The sequence below is a fragment of the Agelaius tricolor genome, unplaced genomic scaffold, assembly GCF_023055355.1.
Source record: "Agelaius tricolor isolate 1412-34295 unplaced genomic scaffold, bAgeTri1.0.p SCAF_4, whole genome shotgun sequence".
NCBI classification, from domain to species: Eukaryota; Metazoa; Chordata; class Aves; order Passeriformes; family Icteridae; genus Agelaius; species Agelaius tricolor.
The window spans coordinates 14,327,395-14,348,419 of record NW_027269264.1 but is presented as its reverse complement, the minus strand read 5'-3'; the positions used below and the strand labels follow the sequence as shown (position 1 = coordinate 14,348,419).

The 21,025-nt window shown below is 41.6% G+C and overlaps 1 protein-coding gene across 14 annotated transcripts in view; it reads left to right on the top strand.

Moving 5' to 3' along the window:
• NRG1 (neuregulin 1) overlaps nt 1-20,682 on the top strand; it is a 452,615-nt gene extending 431,933 nt beyond the window's left edge. For 10 of the 14 annotated variants that reach the window (XM_071424698.1, XM_071424693.1, XM_071424699.1 and 7 more), the window contains 6 exons: nt 1,833-1,856; nt 6,317-6,419; nt 10,042-10,168; nt 10,690-10,820; nt 11,313-11,516; nt 15,419-20,682. In XM_071424698.1, the coding sequence (XP_071280799.1) occupies nt 1,833-1,856; nt 6,317-6,419; nt 10,042-10,168; nt 10,690-10,820; nt 11,313-11,516; nt 15,419-16,070 (1,241 nt within the window). In that variant the 3' untranslated portion in view covers nt 16,071-20,682. The remainder of the gene's footprint in view (nt 1-1,832; nt 1,857-6,316; nt 6,420-10,041; nt 10,169-10,689; nt 10,821-11,312; nt 11,517-15,418) is intronic. The other 4 variants (XM_071424692.1, XM_071424691.1, XM_071424690.1 and 1 more) reach the window with 3 other exon arrangements.
• Nucleotides 20,683-21,025: the final 343 nt, after the last annotated feature.

The following is a 21,025-nucleotide window of genomic DNA, read 5'->3' as shown; positions in this document are numbered from 1 at the left end:
GTCCTTTCTTTGCCAGGTGCAAGTCCTCTACAAACACCTGAGGTAGTGCTCACCCCTCCCTGGGCAGCACCATGTCCCTTGGCTACCCACCCACCTGAATCCAGCAGCCCCCTCAACAGCAGCTATGGCACACCACTCATAAACAGAGCATGTAGTGCTGAAGGATTCTGTTCCACATTTCCCAGCACCATCCTCTTGTTCCGTAGACCCTGCATCTCAGCAGGCTACAATATATCCAACAAGTTGTAGTTTTAAATTACTTTGGTGAAAAAAAACTTGCTTCCTAAGCATTTTTCCTACAAGACTGCCATATCACCCCCCAGTCACAACCAGAATGAGAACAGAGTTGTTAAAAATAATTATTTGTATTTATTCTTAGAGCACCTAGGGGCAAATATTCAATAGAAGCCACATTGCATGTAAAAAGTGTGAAAAAATATCAGGCTAAGTAGGAAAATATCAAAAATAATCACCTGTTTATAAAATGAGAAGTGTTGGGATGTTCTGCTTTTCAGATCTAAGGAATGTAACTAGGAATACTGTAGATAAGTCAGAGCTACATAACATCTAGGTTTGAATAAGCAATGCATGTTTCTTCAGCATGTTTTCTTGTTAGGCCTTCCAGACAGAATATATTCTGATTTTAAATACCCACTCCCTATTGAATTATATGAAATAGAAACTGCATGATATGAATGACTTCCCTAAAATTAAATTACCTTCAAACTAGGTGTCTTAGCTATAAGCAAGCATAATTACAGCAATATATATGCATGGGCATGTCATTCATTTTACTGAAGATTTAATCAAGCTTTCTATGCAACTAATGTATATCATTAGCAGAGGTCAGGTAGGCATGTGATACTGGCCCTTTAGGAAGAGACCTGGATGGATTCCAACGTACTTAACCCTTAAAATGTTACTGATTGACAACAAAGAATTGACATTCCCCATGTGTGCAAACTACATTAAAAAATCCATTTGCTGTGAAAATTATCATTGGATGTAAATTTCACAGCATACAAGAACAAAAAAAGGCAAGAGCTACTATGGCTGTGGTGTTGACCCCATGGGGAGGATCTCCTAGGGTACCTGCTGGGGGGAAACCTGTGTTCCTCTTGACCCACAGGTGCTGGGGCCTGGGTGTGCTGATTTAGGCAGTGATTACTGTAAGGGATCAGGACCCCTGCACCCCAGGGTCCATACAGTTGGTCAGCAAGTTGTTCTGCCAACACAGCACAGTCCAAAGACAGGGAAAGGGGGTTGGCTCCTCATTTTCCAGAAGATGGAGGCCTGCTGCAGTCCATTTGCAAAGCAGAATACTCCCACTACTGAGTAATCAGTGCCAGCCCCTCTGGGTCACAGCCTTCAAGAGCAAGGGTACACATTGCGGGGACAGAAGCAGGGTCAGAAGAGAGAGCGATGCACAACCCATTTACAGGGGTATGCTGCCCTTCATAGAGCATCCCTTTGCTGTCATGTTCCCAAAACAATCAGCCGTTGTACATGGCATGCTCAGCCCACAGCCCTGTTCATCTCAGTAAGATCTTTAAGGGTTAATGGTTCCTGTTGCGTTTCCTAGACTGTGGCTGCTCAGATGCTCCATGTATACATATTTTTGTGTATAAGCCTTGCAGAAGGTCTGGTCACATAGCTAAGAAAGGTGCACTTGAGCACTGCCCACATAACCATGTGCCCTTTGTCCTGTTTCATGTGCAGACACAGAATAGCTGTAATTCTCATATGTAATTTATTTTTAAATACAGTGTATTGCTCTTTTCTGAAACTTTTTCCTTTTTCTTTCTTTTTTTGACAACTTTCTGCATTGGCAGAGCATCTTGGGATTGAATTTATGGGTATGGAACAATCATTCCTTTTAGCCTGCAGATTCTAGACCCTGAGAGATAAACCCCTTTTAATTTTTTTTTTCTCCACTTCCCCCTTTCAATTCCTAACCAATTTCTTCATGCTTTAAAAGGGATCATACAGCTATAACAACAACCCTTGTCGAAGTGTTAGTGGAGATTAGTTCACTAAAATGGTCATCAAAATATGGATAGGATATTAATAGACTTAAGGAGTTTCTAGGAATTACTGGAGTGATCATAACATTGTGTACATTCCTTTTTCTGCTGTATAGTTGTGACTAGTTTTGACCTCTGCTTTTGGTGAGTTTTTCTTGGGTTGCCAGGTTTTGGAAATACTCTAAGTGTTAAGCAAAATGTCTAACTAGTATATTAAAAGGCAGAAACTGTTATGGCCACTTAAAATCATGCAAATTTGCAGTGTTGAGCTCTGATTTTCAAGTCAAGTTTCATGTCTAAACCCACATCTTGGTGGTTACACATCATGTGTAAACCAATTGCCTATACATATCTGTAAATGATATGAATATATACGTTCCTTTCCAGGTCCATAAACTCAAAGTGGACTGAAAGTTATTTAGGAATTTAAGTAGAAGTTTACAGCTAGACTCCAGATCCTCAAGTCAGCAAATAAACTGAATATTTCTAAAAGTAAGCTCAACAAGAACATTGGCAATGGGTACTGTTTTCACACTTCAGCTTTAAATATAATAGAAATAGATCTTTACGTCTTATTCATGAATAGACTGTACTTATCTAACTAGCTATTTGTATTCAGAGGTACAAATAATGCATTACATGAATAGGCTAACTTGAAATTCAGGTCACTTTTAGTTTGGAATCTCCTATAATTATTGATAAATAAAAATATAAAAAAACAGATGGTGAGGCAGTTTTCATTCATGTTCTTATTAAAAATGCCCCCACAAAATGTCATTAGCTTAAGCTGTGAACTGTGGAAAACCCATTAAAAGGCCAAATTTTAAAAATCACTCACAACCCAGATTCTTTTTGTTTTTATTATTATCCTAAGTTAGCAGTAATTCCCACTCACATGTATTAGATTATAGTGGAAGAGTGGAAGACGTACAGCTACATTAACATATGAGGAGTTAAATTAAAATCCTTTTAAAAACTGACATGCATGTTATGCTTTATATATGGAATTACATTAGCAGAACAACCTCTTGGAATTAAATTCTTTTAAAAATCCCCAGAGATATGTAAGAAGAAAAACTTTAAAACAGAGCTAGTTCAAGACTTCATATATCATCAGTTATGTATAAATTAGAGTGATGTGAAATTAATTGCATAATATGAATATTTGAAAGGCTGCTTATGTAATACCTTGACTTAAGTATTATTATGATTTGATTTTCCTAGCATTCTGTAGGGTAAAAAAATTATTGAAATTCTTTTTAATACTTAACAGGGTAAAATCTTTCCTAAATTCTCACTGCACATAAAATTCTTTACAGACTTTCCTGCAAGGCTGCTATAAATTTTTTTCAAGGTAGTTTAATCAGCATACGTAATTTAGCTGGGTGTCATTAACTGACTCCATAAATGTAAACACTGGTCAGAGACAGAAGGCAGTTTTGGGGCAAGATGTAGTGTAACCCAAGTGCCCCACAGGAGTTCTTCACAAAACTCTTCTTGCCCTTAAACAGAGTCCAAGGCTTGTCTTTGAGGCACCAAGCCATCTGCAAAGTCTTGACCAGGCTATCCCAGTCATGTCCCAGCTGCCAGCATCCCCTGTCACCCTCACTGGCCCCGCAAAACATCTGGGCATCCCTCATTTGGCCTTGGCTGTCCCCTGCCAGCCCGGAGCACAGCCATGTTTACATGAGAGCTTGCTGGTTTGCTGGGCATGACATGCCCAAGTGCTTTCCTGGGCAGACCTTGCTCCTGGAGTTTGAGGGAGGGCATGGCAGCACCACCATTCATGCACACCATGTCAAGCTGCATTTTCCTTCGGGCCTTGTTTCAAAGGGCACAGGAGGGAACTAAGGCTATGAAAGCAGATCCAGGGATTTAGTTTCCCATGCCCATCAAGACCTACAGTCCCAGCAGTATTGCTGGTGCTGGGAGCATTGCTCAGGGCTGCACCCACAGCCCTGCTCCCTCTCATCGTCCCCCATCCCCTGCAGTGAGTGAGCACCCAGAAAGTCCCACACATATGAAACCAGCCTCAGCCCACAGGCAAACTCAGTCAGACCATCACCAGCCAGCTGCCCAGCTCATTTGCAACTGCCTCAGCCTGCGCCAAACTTCCCAGAGTCAGTGCAATTTTTCCGTCAGTACAAAAACTGAGCAGAGTGTCCACTGTTAATCTTCTACTTCCTCTGCCTTGTGCTCAAAAAAAAAGAAGAGCTTGATACATCATTATTCATTTTGCTTTCATAAGCTAACAGCTGACAGCATGACAATAAAATAATAATAATAATTCAAAGCATTTCAGATTAGCCCCTAAATTCTCCTGTTTCCTGTGACATCCTTGTAATACACCATTTCCATGGCTAACTAATAAGCGCTTTCAGAAGGGGCAAAAAAGGGAAGGGGATCCAGTGCCACTAACTAGCCTAGGTGAGGAGTTATGCTGTATGAGAAATCCCTTCACACTCTGCTTCAACCTTTTTTTTTGTCCCCAAGCATTTCTTCTCTCTGGTTTTTTCCAGTTCCAAGCATGCTGTGCCAGGCCTGTAGTTGACTTCTGTACCCTTTTTTCCTGTCTTTCCTTATATTTCACCTTCCTCTTTTTCTTTGTCATAGTTTGGTTTGGTTGGAGTTTCAGCCATTTCTTCCTTCTCTTCTTTGACTTTCTGTTCTTGGAGTGATATTTATTTTTCTTTAATAAATTTTTGCAGCATCCTAGTTTTACCACACTCACTTCTTCTTTCCTCTTCCCCCATCTTTGTTAATAATTAGTACTATTAATTTTGTCTGACAGTGCTCATGACCTGTTTGCTGGTGTTTGATTTACAGTGGGTTTGGCTTGTAAGACAAACTTGTTCCATGCTGTGGTGCATTGTATCAGAGAAATTAAGATCTATTTTTGCTTTTTGGTTTGTTGCATGGAGTATTTGCCACTTAACCCCAGCAACTTTAAAATAAAACTAGACAAGCTCAGAAAACATGAAGAAGGGAAGTCTACTCCCTGTTCAGTAAAGAGTATTTTCCCCTTAACTGCTGTGTCATTTATGACAGCACATCATTTGGACACGTGAGAGATACATGGCACGTGTGAGAGATCACTGTGCACCTCTGTACCAGCCAGATGTAAGTCCCTTCCACCAGGAATAATGCTGACATTTATCCCAAAGGTAGTGCAAAGCTGTGCAGTTCTAATTCATTCATTTATTTTTAATCACCTGCTTGTATTCTGACTGTGGTCAATATGGCAGATCACTATTGTTCTCTCTGCCTAAACTGCCTAATCAAAAATAAGACTTGAGTAAAGGTAGACATCCATTTTTGTCCTAACAGCAGGAACACAAATCCTCATCTGTATAGTGTCAACACAGAATGCGCCTGTGTTTCAGAACTCCTTACGTAAAATTTCCCCAGCAGAGCACTCAGCACTGCTCTCTGCCAAGCACGAGCAAGGCTGGAAAGCATCAGTAGCTCCAGCCCAAACATTAGCAGTGCTACTAACACCTTTATAAAAATGAATATCTCCGATGAATGAGATTGGTAGCAAGTTGTCATTACTGAGTAAGCTGCCACCCTAGATAGAGAGTTCCTTTGTTGATCACAAACAAGTTGAAACTCTGCATTTCTCTCACACAAGGCACTGCTGGTTGTGGATATTGTTGTGTTTTAGGAGGAGCACTGGAGAAAGGGTCTGAATTTTATGACCAGAGCTCAAAAGCTGTCTTCATTTCCATTGGTGATATAATTACAAGCCAAGCTCATGTCTCAAATGTACAAGAGCATTTTAAAATTTCTCCTGTAAAGACAGCTGAGATATAAATTGATGTGGGACCAGAGGGATATTGCACGTGAAAACAATCCAAAAAAGATATAAGAAAATAAATTTCTCATAAGACCTGTAAAAATGGCTTTCATTCCAGCTGTCTTTGCAAAACTTCCAAGGCATTTGCAAATTCTTGTTATTACCTTACCACACTTCATTTTTATTTCCAGCAAATGCTGTGTTTGTCAACTAAGAAGTTGTTTCTTAGATATTATTCTTGTTGGCTTAAAAAAAAAAAAAAAGTGACTTTTGACTGTAATTCTGTAATTGTTCTCATCCCCAGTATTGTGTTAATAGTTTGTGGTGTAGTCCTGTTCTTGCAGTCAATAATGAGTCTGCCTGAAGTGTGGTGGCTATGTCTCGGTGTGGCTGTGTGAATCTATGCAGTGGTTTGTAGCATGACAGCTGTTGACTGTGTGCTCCTTGCCTAGCCACCCTCCATGTTGTGACTTTCTCTGTTTTTGTCCCTTTCTAGAAGCTGAGGAACTGTACCAGAAACGGGTGCTGACCATAACTGGCATTTGCATTGCTCTTCTAGTAGTTGGCATCATGTGTGTGGTGGCCTACTGCAAAACCAAGTAAACTTTTCTCTTCTATTTTGTATCTGTGGTTGTTGGTCAGGGCCTTCTCAGTTGACTGTAGCTTCTCTGGGCAAAAGGTTGTATCTGGGTTTCTCTAGAGGTGAGCTTAAGAGACAAACATGTGACCAGGGTGCTCTGGTCCAAGCCAGATGAATGTGAGTCTCCATGTCCATCAGCACTGCAAAATTAAGAGAGGTATCTGAAAGATTCTCAGTCTTCAAATGTACTTTGAAATTTTTTGTCTTTTTTTGTTTGCTTTCTTTTCTATCACCCATTTCAGCTGTTTCCCCTGTTGAAAAGCAACAAACTTCAACCCTGGAATCATGTTGCTTTCCAGCAGTGAATTTTATGTATAAGCCTAATTTGTTTGTACTTGAGACACAATTAATGATGGTAAAAGTTACTATACACCAAAGGCCAAAAAATGAACACAAAAGCGCTCTCAATGCAAAAGTAGGCATTTAAATGTGTTCTGCGAGTCTCTAAATTACAGGGGGTGACTCTCAAACATGCATGAGGCGGTCTGGACTATAAATTACACAGAACATCAGCAGAATTTCTGCTGCCAAAACTACTGGCTGCCTTTATAAATCTCCCCACCAAAACACAGAAAGACTTTATCATAAATATTCTACGTTTGTATAAACCTGATTTACTGTTTCAAGGCCTGATTGGCAGTTGGTTTTTGTTGTAAGCCCCACCAATAATGGATGTGTTGAAAGTGGGGGAGGAGAGAGATCATTTGTTCCTCTCAGCAAGAGTCCAGACACATACACACAGCTGCTCCTACCCATAACCTTGTGCCAGTGGTCAGTGGGGAGCAGCTGAAACAGTAATAAAAAATCGGATCAGTTACTGCTATTTAGAAATCACATCACCATGTATTTCAACAAACATTTAGTTGAGATCCTGAAGTAAGATTTTCTGTATAAAGAGCCCACAGAATCCGTCAGGGGTCTGGATGCTTTTTTTGTCCCAGACATCAGCAATCACTGTGAACCAAAAGTTAACTGTTTTCAAAAACAGTTGATGAGTGTCCCATGCCAGGACATGGCCCTCCAAATGCAGCAGTGGTGCCAGACTGGTATCTGTGAGGTGATTTGCATATGCTCTTTTCCCTAAATAGGGGAAAACTCAGAAACGAGGATAAATCTTGGAATGGTGTTAGGAGAACAACCAGTGTAATAATCTTAATTGCTTAGATTTTGTTGGTCACCTTGCAAGAAATACTGCTACTAAATTGCCAAGGCATTAGCTTCAGACACTGAATCTTAATTCAGAGGTACTTTATTTGCACATCATTCACATTGAATATAAAAGCTTCTTAAGTACACACTAGCTTACCCGTTATTCTCTCATCTCAGTTTTGTAGAGTAGTTTCTTTTTTTAGTTAGTGTCCTTTTACTACAGGACCACCAGCACAGATAAAAGCATGCAAATTCAAATACACTGGTCACTGAAGGTGGAATAATGCAGATTTCTAGGGACAGATTCCCAGATTACATGTGCCAGGATTTCAGTCCTGTAGATGACAAACTCAGACTCCTTCTAAAACTCGCTTTCTCTACCATGTTCAGGAATTCAAATTGTTCTCAGTCTCCAGAGCCTCATGAAGGGGAGCTTTAAATCAAGTTAAAACCTTGCTTGAATCCTGCTTCTCAGCCCAGGAGGTGTTTGGGTAGCTCAGATATCTCCTGGCACTGCTCAAATATCTCTGTACACCTTAACTGCTTACATGTCCTAAGATGATGCCTGGTTATCCTCAAAGCATAAAGTCCACATGAACCACAGAGTGTATCCTTCTGAGACAGGAGCATTTCCAAGAAAGATGTATCTGCATATGCCATTCATGTGATATGATATAAATTAAGCATTTTCCACTATCCAGGCACATACACACAGAGAAAATATGTGGAATGCTGTATGTCAAATCATGTTTTCATTGTCTTTAGGCTTCATGACTATCAAGCTTCAACATATTTATTGCACTTCCTCACTCCTCCTTTTCTGTAAAGCTTAAAATAGTCCCCTTGAGTTCAAAACAGGATTGAAAATAGTTATCTCTTATGCTGTCCTACTCTGCCATCACTATCTGCATACAGCTTAGTATTTTCGTTTTTGCCACAGCCAAAGTCATATGCATTCCAGAGTGTGTTGAAGCCTGCATCCTCCCTTCACTGCCCTGGATTCTGTGAGAGTGTGGTGGAAGTTCTCCAATGTAATGAGAGAAAACTGTGTAATATTCATAAATTAAGTCTGAAATTGAATAGCCCTTTCTCTGGTTATTTATTTTGGTGTTTTAGTTAGTGTGTTCTGCATAGCCAGGTTTTACTGTGCTGTAAGTTTTGCTGCTGACAGCTTGTAATGGTTCTAAAAAGTTCTTCTGAGGAGAGCTGGAAGGATTACAGAATCACAGAAACATTTAGGTTGGAAAAAACCTGTGAGATTGTGTCCAACCTTTGAATGGCCACCACCTTATGAGCTGGACCATGGCACTAAGTGACCAGTCATTTCTTGAACACCCCAGGGTGGGTGACTCCACAACCCCACTGAGCAGTCCGTTCCAATGCTTAATAACCCTTTACATGAAGAAATTCCTCCTGATGTCCAACCTGAACTTCTCCTAGCCCAGGAGGCCATTTCCTCTTGTCCTGTTGCTACTATCTTGGGAGAAGAGGCCACCCTCACCTGGATACAGCCTCCTTTCAGGCAGTTGTAGAGAGTGAGAAGGAAGGAGCCTCCTTTTCTTCGGGCTGAACAAGCCCAGCTCCCTCAGGCACGCCTTGTAGAACTTACACGTTGTTAGCAAGTGGGGAAACAGCAGCTAAGGACAGGAGACAGTAGAAGCATCAAAGTCAGTCAGAGATCACGTCATTAGTACATGGATAGTTCTACTAAATGCATTAGCACCCATGGCATCCACCTGGTAATCATTAGGCTTCAGAGCAAATCTGGTGTTGCTGAAACAAAACCTTCCAGAGCTGCCAGGAGGTGTGTAGGCTCAGGCCTATGCCATTTACTCTCACTTTGGATTTCTGAGGCTTAGTCTGCACTCTTCTATAACACATTTATGTATTTGAAGTACGCTATTGAGGTAGGGGATGAATCCCTCCAAAAAAATGTGTAACTGCCACATCACAAAGACCATGTTCCAGTGTCTGCAAGCAAGCCCTGAGGCACAGACACCTCAGCTCTCTGTGGTGAACGGAGAGGTATAACTTGATGGGCTGTCAGAAGCTCTGCCTTGGCCCTTGTGAAGGTGTCAAAGTGTTGTCTGGGTTAAAATCTCTCCCCCCTCCCTTCTGAGTGCAGAAAAGTCCTCCTCCTAAGACAGAGCACTGCTTAGAAATGGCTTCCCTTTTCCTCTCACTTATTCCTGTCCCCCTTTGTCCTGCTGACTCCTGGAAGGGATCCCAAATATCTTTCCCCCTGTGCAAGTCCCCACAGCTCCAGCTGCAATTAGGCCTGTGGTTTTCAGAGTTACTCTGAGCTCTAGCAGCAGTGGAGAAAATTCTGGCAAAAAAAGTGATGTTACATTATTATCACCAACATCAATATGCTGAGAGGTGCAGCTGCTCTCCTTTTGTGTATTAAAATTGTTTCTGTGTTTCATGCACAGGAAGCAGAGGAAAAAGCTGCATGATCGCCTTCGTCAGAGCCTGCGCTCAGAAAGGAACAACGTGATGAACATGGCCAATGGGCCGCACCACCCCAACCCACCACCCGATAACGTCCAGCTCGTCAATGTAGGTTTCACTGTACCTGTTTCAGCCTAGGCTGCCAGTGCCACAGGAAAGCTCACCCCACAGCTTTTAAACATCTACCTGCTGCTGCAGGCTGCTGACTGATTTCTCTTGGCTTTCTCCACACAGAAAAAATTGCTATCGCAAACTGCTGCCATCTTCTCCATCAGAGAGTAGTATTTTTGGTGTATCTGATGGTAATGGGGGGTTGCTTTTCCACACATCTGTCTACTGGGACTCGTTCCCTTGTTAACTACATTTTTATAGCTTGTTTGTGATGCAGACCTTTGCTACTTTCATCATTTGTCTCCTCCAATTTTGAGTCTAGATGGGCTATGTACACAGAGGTGTACATTAATGTCCTCAAGTGTGTCAGTATGGTTTCTGCATGTATTTAAATGACAAAATTTGTGCTTTGGCACATGTAAGAGGTTGAAATCTGGGAAGGAGGGATTGGGAATTATGTCTACAAATGTGCTGTGAATTACAGTTTGTAAACCTGAGGTTTGTCTGGGTTTTTTCAGCAGTACGTTTCGAAAAATGTAATCTCCAGTGAGCATGTCATCGAGCGGGAAACAGAGACCTCGTTTTCTACAAGCCACTACACCTCAACAACACATCACTCTGTGACAGTCACCCAGACATCTAGCCACAGGTACTAGAGGGGAAGGCAAATAGCAGCTGTAATATCTGATCTGTTGCTGTTGTAAAACCAAAAAATGTGTAAAACAACAAAGCAGGGAAGATCTATGCTCCCTTCATAGTGTTTTCATTTTAAGGCTAACAATATTTGATGTCATATCACCTAATTATCTTCCCAGGAATTGACAATGACCTTTATTTTCTGAATGTCATTCCAATACTGTCACACTAAATTTTAGTATATGCAAATTGCTAAATCAGTGACAATTCTAATGACTGGAAAGCCCTCCTTTCCTCTCCTATGATCCATACATGCTAAATCACCTTGATTCCTGTGGATTCTCTAAATTCTGCAGCTCCAGTTACCCAGCCAAAGGGTATGCTGCATATCTTGTGTGGCAACAGAGCCCCTCCTTTCCCTGTCTAAACTTCTGCTCATACACAGTTGCCGCCAAAGGCCACTCTCACACTCCCCCTTTCTCTTTCCCTGGTTGCTGCTCTCCAGCTGGAGCAATGGCCACACTGAAAGCATCCTCTCTGAAAGCCACTCGGTGCTCGTCAGCTCCTCCATGGAGAACAGCAGGCACGCCAGCCCAGCAGGGCCCCGGGGCCGTCTCAATGGCATCGGTGGGCCACGGGAAGGGAACAGCTTCCTCCGGCATGCCAGGGAGACCCCCGATTCCTACCGAGACTCTCCTCACAGTGAAAGGTAGGACACACCACCCCATCGCTTTCAGCTGGCAAGATCTGGTGTTTTCTCAGATGGTTTCAAAGCTTGGGAGCACAGGAGAAAATGCGGCAATCCAGCTGTTCATGTAGGGCGTGCATCTCCTTATTCATAAAGGTGGAGAGCTGAGTAGCAATTTAAAGTTTACCAAAAGCATTTCTTCCCTTCTTGCCTCTGCTGAATTTAGTCCTATTAGCCAGCAGTTCGCACTTGGAAAAGCTCCATTGGAGTAATTAGTCAGAAATTTCCATTGGAAACTATAAACAGAACTTTGCCTACTTACCTATTTCTTAGAAGATGCAAATGAGAAAACTGAGAGATTTTGCAGTGAGAAAGTAATGTTTTGATCCACAGGAGAAGGGCACTAAGGACTCCTAAGCAGTATAGAATTTATGCCACCACTCACTTTCTGGAGTGTTCCAGCTCCTGAACTCCCCTTAACCCTTTATTAAATAAAAGCAAGAAACACAAAGTGCAAGCCAGAAGGACTCAGGCCAGGAGTTTTCCAACCAAGTAATTTTTTTTCTCTTAAAAGATTGGTTCATCAGCTCCTATGGTCTGCCTAGAAGTACATCAGTCACAAAAAACTTTAACTGAAAAAATCCTGCTCAGGTTTAGGCTAGCATTTTAGTTCAAGATGGCCCCAGAATAGCAACAGAAAGATTGACAAGAAACAAGACATTTAAAAAGAGCTTTTTTTTAAAGGCAGAATAAAAGGAAAACAAAAGGTTATGGACCAGTTCTCTGAGGACTTTGAAATCACAAGGGATTTGGCCTTGTGGAGTGTCCATGATGCCAAAAATGCAGCCAGGCAATCCCCAAGGAGACTGAGTTGTATAGGAGACAAATTGTGGTTTTCATAAAAATGAATGCGTACATACAGCAAATGCCATTTCTGTGGTACTCCCTCTGCCACACAAACAACTGCTAAGCAGCAGGAAGAGGGACCACTGAGGAAGGACCCTGAGTGTAGTACCACCACCAAGGATAATAAACTACCCTCTCATTAAAAATTTTGTGTTATTTACTATGGAATTTAATTTGAAGATACGTGGCTCACATGACATAAACAGCCATGGCTCCTATCCAGCAGAGCACTTTGACAAGATTATCTTTTAATTGTGCAAGTAGGCCCACTGAAATCAGCAAGATTACTCACATGGGTAGAGCTCAGCATGTGCTTAAGTGCTTTGCTGGATCAGGACCTGTAACAGTAAATACCATGTTGTCTCCTGCCTGGGAACCAGCAGGATGCACGGCCACACTCCTGCCAATGGTGAGTAGTACAGCTTAGTATATTTGGGCATCTGCATGTGAGAAGTGAAGACCATTCCTGCTGTCTGCCTGCATTGCATGGAACACCCAAAGCATCATTCTAATACAAACTGTTTAGATTTAACTGGGGGGGGTGGCACTGGGGGAGAGGAGAGACCATATTCCTTTTTGTTTTTCTAAGAAGAAAGAAGGCATTTCCTCAATTATTTTATCTCTTGAAGGTTGTACTATAAGTCAATAGCAGCAACATTTCTGTGATAATTCCTCAGGCATTGACATCCTTGCCTGTGCCTGAAGCAAACACAAATTTGGAACGTGGGAGATGATAGTTCCCTGGGCATTAATTGCAGGCCTCATCTTTTTTTAGCAAGCAAGAAATACATCACCCATTGTTCCTGAGATGGCTTGTGTATATAAGGGAGAAAGTGAGAGTTATTTGGAACTAAAAATTACTTAGAAACATAAAGGAATGTAGGAGCTGACAAATTACTTCCTGAAGCCATCACATGTTGCTGTACTGAGAATTGGTAGACCAAGGCTCTACTCCCTCAATTTTCAAATTAAATTGAACAGACATTACAAGGGGTTATTTTGCATTACCCATATATTTGCTGGATCCCATGCCCTGCCACCTGTGTACACAAGCAGAGGGCACAAGCAGTTTTGTCTTGGATGTCCTTAGCTGTCTTACAGGATAGAAGATCAAAAAACACTGTCTCTGCACAAAAGGCTGGACTATATGATGAAGCTGGCAGCATATAACAAGTTAATGTGTGCTGGATGGCCATGGGTACGCTCTGATCCCCTTTCACTGAGCCAGCATAGTTGGCCATGAAGCTGGATAAATCAATCACCTTTTAACCTTCCTTTCAGGATGGGCTAGAGCTGCACAAGTTCAGCTCCTGAGCCTCAGATTGCAGACAGCAGCTAGTTAGCACTCCTCTGTTAGGGTGTGGGGGAACAGACCAGAAATGTGTGAATGCACAACACTTCAGTGTGAGTAACTTGACACTGTTGGAAGCCTGCACAGTACATTGAACACATTTAACCAACTCAATAGGTTAACAGAACCAGTTTACTAAAATCCAGTGTGTCATAAAGACATATATCCAACAATGTACCAACTGGGAAAGCAGAAAGGCTTCAGTTTTTCAGACAATGCCTATTAAAAATGTGAAAGGAATTAAAAGCTCACTCATGGAAACAGAAAAATTACTTAATTCATCCAGTGCACAGACCTATTCATTGCCCTTTGCTTAACCAACTTAATTCCTTTGCATAACTCCAGGTTTCGTTTTTTCCTTTCTCTTGCTCCTCAGTTCATGTAAATCAATGTGCAATCAATGCGCCTCTAGTGAAATCAATTTATGCTGCTGCACATCTGTCCAGAAACTGTCCCATTTTCTCCCTTTTCCTGTAACTCCATTTTTATCAAGTGCAATATGTGCAACTGAGTCATAGATTGGATAAGAAAGATGGATTCAGGTTTATTTTGGTAATTTCAGGCTCAGATAAATAAACCACTAATGGAAAACTAAATAACTACATCAAGCATAGACATATAGCTTTTCTCAATGGGCCTGTGATGGTGCTCAGAACAATTTTAACTTTAGACACAGATGAAATTCGGGCAGGTGAATTTAGGATAAGAATAAAAGCAAAGCCCAACCATGCAAAGTGTCATGCTGGGCACTGTGGTTTTGATCGAGTGGTTTTAGGCAGATCCTCACCTGGCATGAATCCACATGACCTCATAGCATGTCTACTGATTAAAACTAGTTGAGAGCTTCACATTTTTTGTTCTGTTTCTTTGGGACAAACCCTGTAATGGCACCTGAGCTTCATTTTCAGAAATCACTTGTGACCACTACCCTTCCCACAAGAACAGGGAGAAATTTTGCAGAGAAGTCATGGGCACTAGGCCAGACAATCCTGTCTTTCAGCATTTGTTCCCATATGAGGACAAATGATACTCTGTGCTTCTTTGCAGATAGATCTACCAGCCAGGGTAACTAGCACCCAGGAGTGGAGCAGCACAAATGCTTCTCTGACTACCCTTGGTGATTAAAATTAGCAGAATCTGGCTCTATATTTTATTCAAACATTACTTTTCTCCCTAGCCTGAGACAGTTTGGTTGCCAGAAGAGGGTGAAGCCCCAAGAGGACTGTCCTTCAGTTCCCTTCCTTTCTTTCCCCCTGTCTGTTTGCATGTACCCCAGATTCTGGTCAAATCCTTCCGGAAGTACAGCAGCTGTTTTCCTTTTGAGAAAATACTTGCAAATGTGTTTTGTTTCTGGCAGCCTGTCTGTCTCTGAATCCCATTCTTGGATTCATTCCAGAAAGTTATTCTGGTAAAAAATTTACAGCATCTCCATGGCTGGGATCTGGGAGTTTTGCTGTGTTCCTCCTGCTTTCATATGTTTTTGCCCAGAGTCCCAGAAGTCAGCAGTTTGTAGGATTAATATACAGGAAAGGTTTCTTAGTAGCCCTGTGTGAGGATGCTGGGGATCTTAAGGGAATCCCTGTCATTTCTCTCCCACGTGAGCTGCTGTTTTTACAGGTCACCACTGCTCCTGTGCTCGCAACCTGTCCCCATCTCTTTTCTTCAGGTATGTCTCAGCTATGACCACACCAGCTCGCATGTCACCCGTTGATTTTCACACTCCAACTTCTCCCAAGTCCCGTCCGTCCACGACGTCACCCCCGGCTTCCAGCCTGACCATCTCCATCCCTTCCGTGGCAGTGAGTCCCTTCATAGAAGAAGAGCGACCTCTGCTCCTGGTGACTCCACTGCAGCTGCATGAGAAGTACGACCACCACCTTCAGCAATTCAACTCCTTTCACCACAATCCCACCCATGAGAGCAGCAGCCTGCCACCAAGTCCTCTGCGGATCGTGGAGGATGAGGAGTACGAGACCACGCAGGAGTACGAACCAGCACAGGAGCCTCCAAAGAAACTCACCAACAGCCGGAGGGTCAAAAGAACAAAGCCCAACGGCCACATTTCCAGCAGGGTGGAAGTGGACTCTGACACAAGCTCTGAGAGCAGCAGCTCTGAGACCGAAACGGAAGATGAAAGAATAGGTGAGGATACACCATTCCTGAGCATACCGAACCCCGGGGCAGCCGGTCTGGAGCCAGCCGCTGCCTTCCGGCTGGCTGAAACCAGGACTAACCCGGCAAATCGCTTCTCCACACCAGAAGAGTTACAAGCAAGGTTGTCCAGTGTGATAGCTAACCAAGACCCTATTGCTGTATAAAACATAAAACACATAGATTCACATGTAAAACTTTATTTTATATAATGAAGTATTCCACCTTTAAATTAAACAATTTATTTTATTTTAGCAATTCCGCTGATAGAAAACAGGAGGGGAAGAAAACTTTTATAAATTAAATATACGTATGTACAAATGTGTTATGTGCCATATGTAGCAATTTTTTACAGTATTTCAAAAATGGGGAAAGATATCAATGGTGCCTTTATGTTATGTTAAGTTGAGAGCAAGTTTTGTACAGTTACAATGATGGCTGTCCCATAGTATTTTGCAAAACCTTTTAGCCCTCAGTTGTCCTAGCTTTTTGTGCACTGCATTATAATGACTGGATGTATGATTTGCAAGAATTGCAGAAGTCCCTCTGGTCGCTTGCTGTAGAGTCTCTAAATCAGAAAGCCCTGTAATGGCACTCTCACCCTACTCCACCAGAAAAACACACATATACACACACACAGAGTCAGAAAGGAAAAAAAAAAGATTAAAAAAAAAAAGATAAAAAAGTAAAAAAAAAAAAAAAAAAGTTTCTTATATGAGAACTTTTATTTGCTTTCCGTATATGAGATGAGTTTTGTCTGCTCTCTGCCAGCAAAAGGTTTGCTTCTTTGAGCACTGGGATAATAGTAGATCCAACAGCATGCTACTATTAATTACAGCAGGATAACAAAAAACATACAAACAAAAAAAAAAGCCAACCTGCATTAAGTAATTTAACTTATAGAAAGAAAGTAATACTGTGATTTTAAACCAAATATATTATTAATCAGAGGTTAGCTTGTAATCACTAGGAGCTGCCATTTCATTATTTTCCAGATATTAATTGTTCTAGTTATCCCTTAGGAAATGGGTTTAAGTTAGCTGAGGCTTTGAACCCAATACTCTATTCAAACAAAAAAAGAAAAAAAAAAGAAGAAAAAAGGAAAAAAAAAAAAAGAGAAAACATTTATATTAGTTTATGTTAATGGGGCAAATATAATAGATATCTGTAATCAAGCAAGGAAGAGATCTAGCTGGAAAACAAATGCCACTAATAAAAGTGCAATCAGTTTTCACCTCTATTTCTTAATGTTGATTTCTAATACATGACTTATTCTTTTGTTTCCACTCAATTTTCTTCCCCTTTTTTCCTTCCTCAGAAAGAACCCTGACAAGCTTCTAGCAATACCTTGTCAGAGTTGCTGTTGGAGTAAGGCTTACTCTTGGACAAAGAAAGGCCTTTCAGGGAAGAAGAACATGATTTGCTGAATGGTTAAAAAGTATAGGCACGTAGGAGGGACAAAGCAGATGTGTGGAGTTTATTTCCACTCACCTTTACTGACTCCATTACTTGGGCTGAGAGAGGCAAGGCTGATGCAGAGCCCATTTATGAAGGCAAGCACACCATGTGAGTTACAGCCCTAGTAACCCATGTGTGACTATTTAATATCAGTGTTTATATAGCCAGTGACAGTCTTCAAGTCATTGACTAGTAATGAACAAGGATGCTGTCAGTGCTGGAGTAGAAGCATCCATCCAGACAGAAGCAAATGGACTCTTTTGCGCTGAATTCCTATCAGTTTAGTCAGGGTCACTCTGCCTCTTCTATGCTTTTGATTTTTTTGTTGTGTGTTCAGTTGGCACAGCATTGACTCAGGATTGATGTGGAAAACAAATGTTTTTCCTAGACTCTGGGGATTCTGAAAATGAGAACATGTGTTTTACAGGTATTACTGAGCTCTAAATAAGAGCCCTGTCAAGACAAAAATAATTTCAGCCAAACTACACTCATCCTTTGGGCCACATTCTGGTCCTAGTTAAATGAAGAGAAATACATCAAGGAAAATTTGTGAGATGCAAACCTGAGGTACAAAAGTCCCAACTCAGTAAATTGTTCAAGCATATGCTTATGCTAATCCCAGCAAAAGTTACCTTCAGCATGTGCTAGACTCTCATTGACACATCCAGCACATGCAAAAAGTTAAGCATGCGCCTAAGAGTTTTGCTGAACAAGGTGTCCTATTGATTTGAGGCTGAAAGCAAAGTATAGCAAAAGAAGATCTTTGCCAGGATGACAAAAATCAGTGAGTTCCTCACTGTATAAATAACAATATCACATTAGTAAGAACACAAGTGAGTCTACATGAACACCAGATTCAGCAGAAAAAGAACCAAAAAAAAAAAAAACCAAAAAAAAAAAAAAACCCTTAGTATAGGAAACAAAGTTGTTCAATAGAATATCAGGGGTAGAACCAAAAGGCTAGGAAACTAGCACAGCTTTGGGCTATGTGGTGGCTGGAATAGCACTGCTTATTTGAGAAATCTGTGGAAGATGGCAAATACATACTGTCTGGACTTAGTCCCCTTTGCCATTTTTCCCTAGCTGGCATGTACTTGAACACACTTTGCCTTTGCAGACTGAAACAAAAGCTCTCTACAAATTCTATATGCCATATTCTCATTTTCATCCCTTTAGTCATGCCTATTTATCTGCAGTCCCATGCAGCAGAATATCCATCTCTCCAGTAACTCTGCAACTCAGTAGTACAGAGGGTCAGGTGGGCTTTCCTAATGAAGGCCACGAGTTTCCAAAAGATTTGCACTGTTGAGTTTCCTTGGGCACTTGAATATCTTCCCTTCAGGAAGGCCTCTGACACTGCAAAGACCTTGCAGGACAGATGAGACAGAAAAAGGATGGCAGAGAAACAAGAGATTTGCCCCAAAATCACCCATCTTAGTTGCAGAATAGAGATTATAAAACAGGTCTTTTGTAAACTCCTCCAGCATATATCAACCACAAGGCCAGCTCTCGTTTAAGTATCTATAATATCCCAGACAGATTAATGAGGATGGAAAGGGACCATGCCTTGATGTTGAGTAGATTATTTGACTACTAACACTGTTATTGTGGAGGGACAGTACAAAATGAAGGAGCAATTCCATACTTGGGAGCTGTACATGTGAGATTTGTTTGGTATAGGTCTAGGGGGAAATGTCACACCTCTTGTGTTGCAGTGCCTCAAAGTCAAATTGTTGTGCAGTTCCTGCTATTCCTACCCCTCGGAATATATAACTGTGTGTTACAGAGCAAGCATGAAATTAGGCTGGAGACTTCACATGGACCTAAGAACAAGAAAATACAATTGGGGATATGGCTGCCTAAGCCCTTAGATCTTTGTGAAGAACCCAGCCTTACAGCACAATTCATGCAGCAGTGAATTCGGGAATTGCCCTGGCTTGGCACGCACAGAAGCGGGAAGAGTTCACCGACCCTCACCTCTCAGCTTGTGTTTATCGCACTGTGAGCGTTCAGTCAGGTTCACACCCAGAAGTTAGTGAGTCTACCTGGCCACAGGTGCTGCTGGCAGGCTGCAGCCAGTTCCTGCTGGCCAAGGGGCTGGAGGCTGCAGCAGCATGGAGCAGAGCCAGCAAGTGCCTATGGAAAAGGCCGGCTCCCCTGTTGGGGATATTTGCTTCATTTCCCAGACCTTTGAGCTAGGCAGTCCCAACACCCTTGAGCCATCACTATGTGATGCTTGCCAGTTCTTTGGCTGAAAGTCATGGCAAGAAGAAACATACTTTAAAGAGGGGGGAAATATTCCAGTGGTGGCAGAGTTGTTAAGATTGTCCTGGTTTATTTCCATGTAATTTAAGTTGAGCCATGAGTTTTTCCTGTGTATGTGTTTATACAGGAATTCCTCCAACATGAAAGGTTTCTTTCAAGAGTGTATAGCTAGATAATGTTGTGCACAACGTGGTACAGCCTGCCTATTTAAGGGGTGTAGACCATTACAGCTCCATACAGGTTCTCATGGAACAGAGAAAAGCCTACTCCCTCCTTTTGGCCCAGTTATCCCCTTCCTCACTTGAGCCACCCCAACACACCCAGGTTTAAGAGATCAATCACTGCCTTTATCAGGGAAACAGGAAAGCTCCTTCTTTCCAGTACTCCAAAACAACAATGCTGCATCTCCCTGCTTCTCTCACACACACTGCAAGCAGTTTCCTGAGCATCCAGGATAGCAAACTGGTGTCTCCTCCTAGGACACACCTCTCAGCCTGTTGAGCACTTCTTGGCCCTGCAGTGTGGCTACTTACCATTACCTGGGTCTTACTTCTAGTAAGAAACATAAAAGCACCTATGAAATGCTGCAGAGAAGGGCAGACAAAGAACATGGCCAATTATCATCATTTGTAATTCTCTATTCTATTGTAAATATGTCTTGTACATATGTGGATGTTTTCATTATTTACTGTCTTTATGGATATTGTGTTAAATGAGACGCTCTTAGTTTATTGTGTAACACTGTAAATAACATAACATCCTTTATTATTTATGCATAGGCATCTAACACTCAGAGAAAGTTATCCTCATATTATTTTAAGATATATGTCAAAAAGATGTTGCATTTTTCCTTTTGCTTTGAAAAAATTGTAATATATCCTCTTTTTCCCCTCTTTTCCTTTAAAAAAAATGAATGCTAATTTATTGTTCAGGAGAGAAAGGGGATGTAACTGAAAGGCAAACTGTTCAAAGAACATGCTGTGGAAGCCACAAGCTACTGATAAACTAAAGAATTTATTACCCCAAATACAGCAATAAGTAATGTTGATTTATTAAGGTTTTGTTATTCATTTTCAGTAAAAGAGGTGCTGGATTAAATTGTTTATGTGTGGTCCTGGCCCAGCTGCTCAGCAGACTGTGCCAGGTCACTAGCTACCATCTTTCTGTATCCAAACACTGTTGTAAAGGTCTTGTTCTATTGTTGTGGACCCCTGTTCCTTGAGATTTCTGGCTCATCCCTGTGGGGGTGTCTGGCAGACACTCTTGCTCCTACAAATATTTTTAGTTTCTTAAGTTAGAATTATTAGCTCTACCTTGACCATTACTACTTAAGATGGATGGGGTCTGGGGAGAGGGAGGAGTTGGGGGGCGGAAATGACACAGTCTTGGGACTGTGGGA